Raw genomic sequence first — 4,758 nt, forward strand, 5'->3', positions numbered from 1 at the left:
AAAAAACTCAGGTGACAGCAGATGCTGGAGAAGTTGTGGAGAAAGAGGGACACTCTTTCATTGCTGGTGGGACTGCAAGATGGTACAACCACTCTGAAAATCAGTTTGATGGTTCCTCTGGAAATTGGATATAGTACTACCAGAAGACCCAGCTATACCACTCCTGTGCATATACCCAGAAGATGCTCCCACATATAATTAGAACACATGCTCCACCATGTTCATAGCAGCCTTATTTATAATAGCCAGAAACTGGAAACTCAGATGTCCCTCAACAGAGAAATGGATACAGAAAATATGGTACATCTACACAATGTAGTGCTACTTAGCTATTAAGTAGATGAATTTTCAACTAAGTATTTTCCGAAACTTCGGGGAATAAGATTGGAACAGGAAAATTAAAATGATCTCACTTTTGAAAATAGAGAAGGAATGGCACACATTTAGGCTGTTGAATAATGATAATGGCAACATAGTGGATAGAGGAGAAATGTTCATAGAGGTGACTAAGTGTAGTGTCCAAGAAATCTAAAACTAATAACAAACAAAGAAACAAAAGACTGTGTTCTCCTAACTAATATGTGGTTTTTGTCACAAGAAAGGATATGAAGCTGGAAAGGAAAAGAGGTTCAATTGTTAAGAGTATTGGCTGCTTTTGTAGAGAACTGAGGTTCAGTGTCCAGCACTTTCATGGTGGCTAACAATGTTTTAAAATTGCATTCCAAGGGATAATACAGGATCACAGCACACAAGTGGTAAACAGACACATAAATGCAGGCCAAGCAATTAAGCATACAAAACAAGAACTTTGCGTAATGAAAATGAAAATCATAAGGTGAAGGTTCACATTGAAAGAGAACAAAGAGTAGCCTAAGCCATTTCTCTGTAAATATTTTCAGCCCAAAACAGTAGAGAACTAACACTCATAAAAATCAAAGAAGATAACTTAAATATTATGTTAGATGTTTTCCTTCCCTAGCCCCCAAAATTATATTCAAATATATGGTGAAGTATTAGTTTCTGCAGCACCAGGAAATATTTTTGTTGCCTTACTGGGTCTCTCTAAAACTATTACTGGATATTAATCATGTAATAGAATGTAAGAATGGCAAATTATATGCTCATTAAATATAATATGTATTTATATTAAGTTAAAAAGCTATTACAAATGTTTGTAAGCAATACATTTAGCATTAAAATGTTGATATTTCATGACAAAGCTATTCAAATGAATGATTTTATATTTTCAGAGTATAAAAATTAAAAACATTAATTAATTTAGTTATTATTAATTCTCATACTAAACAGCACTTGACCATTGCATGCTCATGACAATATTAGCTTGTCCACATAAAAGATGTATTACGTCTTTCCAATGAATGTGTTCTCATGCTCATGGCATTAACACTTACCAAGAAAACCTCAATTATGTTCTTCAGACAAGATTTGTCACTTTCCTGAGATGCTCAAGACTTGTTTCAGTTGTGAAGAGAACAGAATTCCATATAAGGACATATGAGAAGCAGATAGAAGGGAGCAGAATTCTTGCATTGAACATTTTGCTTAAACTGTAAAACTGTGATTACTGAATAAGTTTTAGCTTTTTCCACAGGGCTTCATGGAAGGAAGCTTGAAGGACCCCCCTTTGCAATCATTTGTTACTCTTTCATTCCAGTTATTGATCACTTTGTTTCCAGTTCAGAATCATTTCTTTTGCATGAGGATTTGAGATATTTAGTTGTGCTTAGTATCAGGAAGGTTAAGCTTTAAGAAACTGGTTGGATTTTATGTAAAAAGATAAGCTGAATCCTTCAACTGACTTTATGTGTTTACTATAGAAGGAAACTCATTTTACACTTGTTCTCAGCCAGAGAGGTGCAAAGGGATGTTAAAGCTAGACACATACAACGAAAGCACACATGCATGGACACAAACATGCACATGTGTCCACACACATGGATGCTTAATTGTTGGTTTTTAATATACCTTTATTTAAGTAGCATATAAATAATTGCTTTAATCAAATATATAAAAATTTATTCAAAACTTAAAAGTGTTCCATCTATTATCCTCCTTGACCAGGTCCCCCTTTCCCTGTATACTAGGGTTTTAGTTTGTCACCTTTCAATCAGAATCATTTATCAATTACTGACTTTACTATGGATCAATTAGCAATTTTGAAGTTCACTTTTGCTCTGCTTTGTAAAATATTCATATTTTCTCTTGGTTGTACAGTAAAATGCTACTCAGCAAAACAACTGAAGTTCCAATACTTAAATTGTACATGGAAATATTACCAATATCACAGTAGATGTAAGAAACCATGGGTATGTCCTTAGTCTTACATTCAAGGAGAGGTAAAGTTAATTATGTGGTGAGATAAATATAAAACCAGTTCAGGAAACTTGCTTAATGCTGAGAAAATTCAAAGAAGGAGGCATATTCATCTGAGTCAACACTAGTAGTTCCCAAAGAAAGTACTGCCTCCCACAAGCCAGAAGAACTCTGCAGTCTTTGTCTCACATTTTCACTGGGTCATAAGGCAAATGTGTGTTTTCAGCAAACTTCAAGTGACTCTCTTATATGAACTTACTAGGTCTGATAGATGGGAGAGTTAAATTTTCGTTTTACTGCTAACGTGTTTCCTTTTAATTTTGCATGACCGCTTCCATTTCTCCCACAATTCTGTGATTTCTAGCTATTTAGCATAATTGTAATGACAACCTCATAACTCTGGAAAATTTTTATTCATTACCCTGGTGTCATCTTGAATCAGAACAGCATGATCTTTTTTTTTTGTAGGAATATCATCAAACATACGGCTTATTAACTATAAATAGAGAATAGAAATAGCAACAATGTGTATGTAAGTGACTAGGAATTGAGGCCTACAGGTTTTTACTCATTCAATTCACAAAGAAGTAAGTGGGTAGCTGTTGACCACTGGCCCCTGTACTTGAGAGATCAAATACAGACAGACAAAAAGGATCTAGTCTAGAATTCTATGAGGTGGCCTTAGGATTTGAGAAGTGTGGTCAGGAATTTACCTATAGTCAAAAGTACTTCCAGGATGTGTGGGGTCATCTGGATTAAAACAATGAGTTGAGATTCTAGAGTTGGAGGCCAGAAGAAGTGGACAGGAGACCAACACACAAAGAATGACATTCGATGTACCTGCCTCAGCATGGGCTAACTTGGGAAGTCATAGTGATGCTACAAAATGGCAAATCCATTCTTCAACTTTACTATAAATTGTTAAAATGAGAAAATAAAAAATAGAATCACAAAAAGAATTCAAGGGAAAATAATTGTAGAGATCATGGTTTATAATATCGGAATGATGAATAGACATTGTTTCTACTGGAGTGGTTTTCCTATTGGCAGACCATTGCCCACATTAGGAAACAAACATGTTTGATGTTATTGCTTTCCTCCTATTTTCTTCCCAATTTCCTAAGTTAACTGCTATCAGTAACACTAAGAGGCCTAAGGATTGAAGGCTCAATTTTAATTAAGCAAAATCTTTAAGCCCCAACATGTCATCAGATTGTTATACGTGTTATGGCTTTTAATGGGAGGTCTCTTGAAAAAAACTAGAAGTTTTAATGTGGACTAAATATACTTATTCTATTCATAAAATATGTTACAAGTCACACCTCAGACCCCATGGTAGTGTGCATGAGAGGAAACATTAGTTCATACATCCCACAAAGAATGTTTTTAAATCTACAGTCAGATAAATTACACACTTCCATGGTTTAAAACTCTTTCAATAATGTTACTGACTTTTTAATGCCAAGTATCTACAAAGTCTTCAAATGGGGACTGACTTTTGGGTCTTGTCGGAAGGCAGCACAGGCATGTTAAAATTCAGTTTCTTAGGATGAAGATGATGGCATAGCTCATTGTTACAGCACCTACTAAGCATGAATCCAGACCTGGGTTTGTTTTTAACACCTCTCCCAAAAGGGAAAAGTAAAAATACTTCAAGGAACAAGCTGGTAAAATGTAACAACCACATGGGTCAACTGTGGTCTATTCCCATCTTTTAAAATCTGTTTGCAATACAAGAATATCAGATTATCATATATATATATATATATGTGTGTGTGTGTGTGCATGTATATGATATATACTGTTAAAGCAGTTATATATAACAGTATATATGAGATATATATACATATATATGTTATATATATATATATATATATAGTTAAAGCACAGAGAACATGGAACAGAGGAGTGTGTAGAATATGAAAACTAGAATATATATTATCTAGGACTTTATAGAGATGTTTTCATCCCCCCCAAAACATCAAAATAATACATTTTTAAAATAATGAAATGAGTTTTATTTCAGATGTTTCTGATGTAAGAATATAAAGCTTCATCATTGGAGAAGAAAATACGAGTTTCATGTATTACACAAAGTATATGTTTGTCAGTGACATGTTCTTCAAAGGTTTTTAATTTTTTTTCTTTCATTTAAGGCTTTTCCAGGAAACGTCAATTCTGACAGTGTGGTCCGGCATGACCTGCAGCATGCAGTAGTTGCCCGTTATGTACGCATTGTGCCCCTGGACTGGAGTGGAGAAGGCCACATAGGGCTGCGTGCAGAAGTCTACGGCTGTGCCTACTGTGAGTGTCGTTTATATTTGCATCAGGGATCATCTTCATTGAAATAGCAATTTTTCCTTCAGTCTCTGCTCCATAGTTAATCTCTGCAACTCCTTTCGTGGGTATTTGGTTCCCCCTTTT

The 4,758-nt window shown here is 34.8% G+C and overlaps 1 protein-coding gene across 1 annotated transcript in view; it reads left to right on the forward strand.

Annotated features, from left to right (window-relative positions):
- Cntnap2 (contactin associated protein 2) overlaps positions 1-4,758 on the forward strand; it is a 2,139,844-nt gene that overhangs the window by 827,464 nt on the left and 1,307,622 nt on the right. The window contains exon 4 of the mRNA XM_031381709.1: positions 4,491-4,638. Within this exon, the coding sequence (XP_031237569.1) occupies positions 4,491-4,638 (148 nt within the window). The remainder of the gene's footprint in view (positions 1-4,490; positions 4,639-4,758) is intronic.

The sequence above is a fragment of the Mastomys coucha genome, unplaced genomic scaffold (assembly GCF_008632895.1).
Source record: "Mastomys coucha isolate ucsf_1 unplaced genomic scaffold, UCSF_Mcou_1 pScaffold20, whole genome shotgun sequence".
Classification (NCBI taxonomy): Eukaryota; Metazoa; Chordata; class Mammalia; order Rodentia; family Muridae; genus Mastomys; species Mastomys coucha.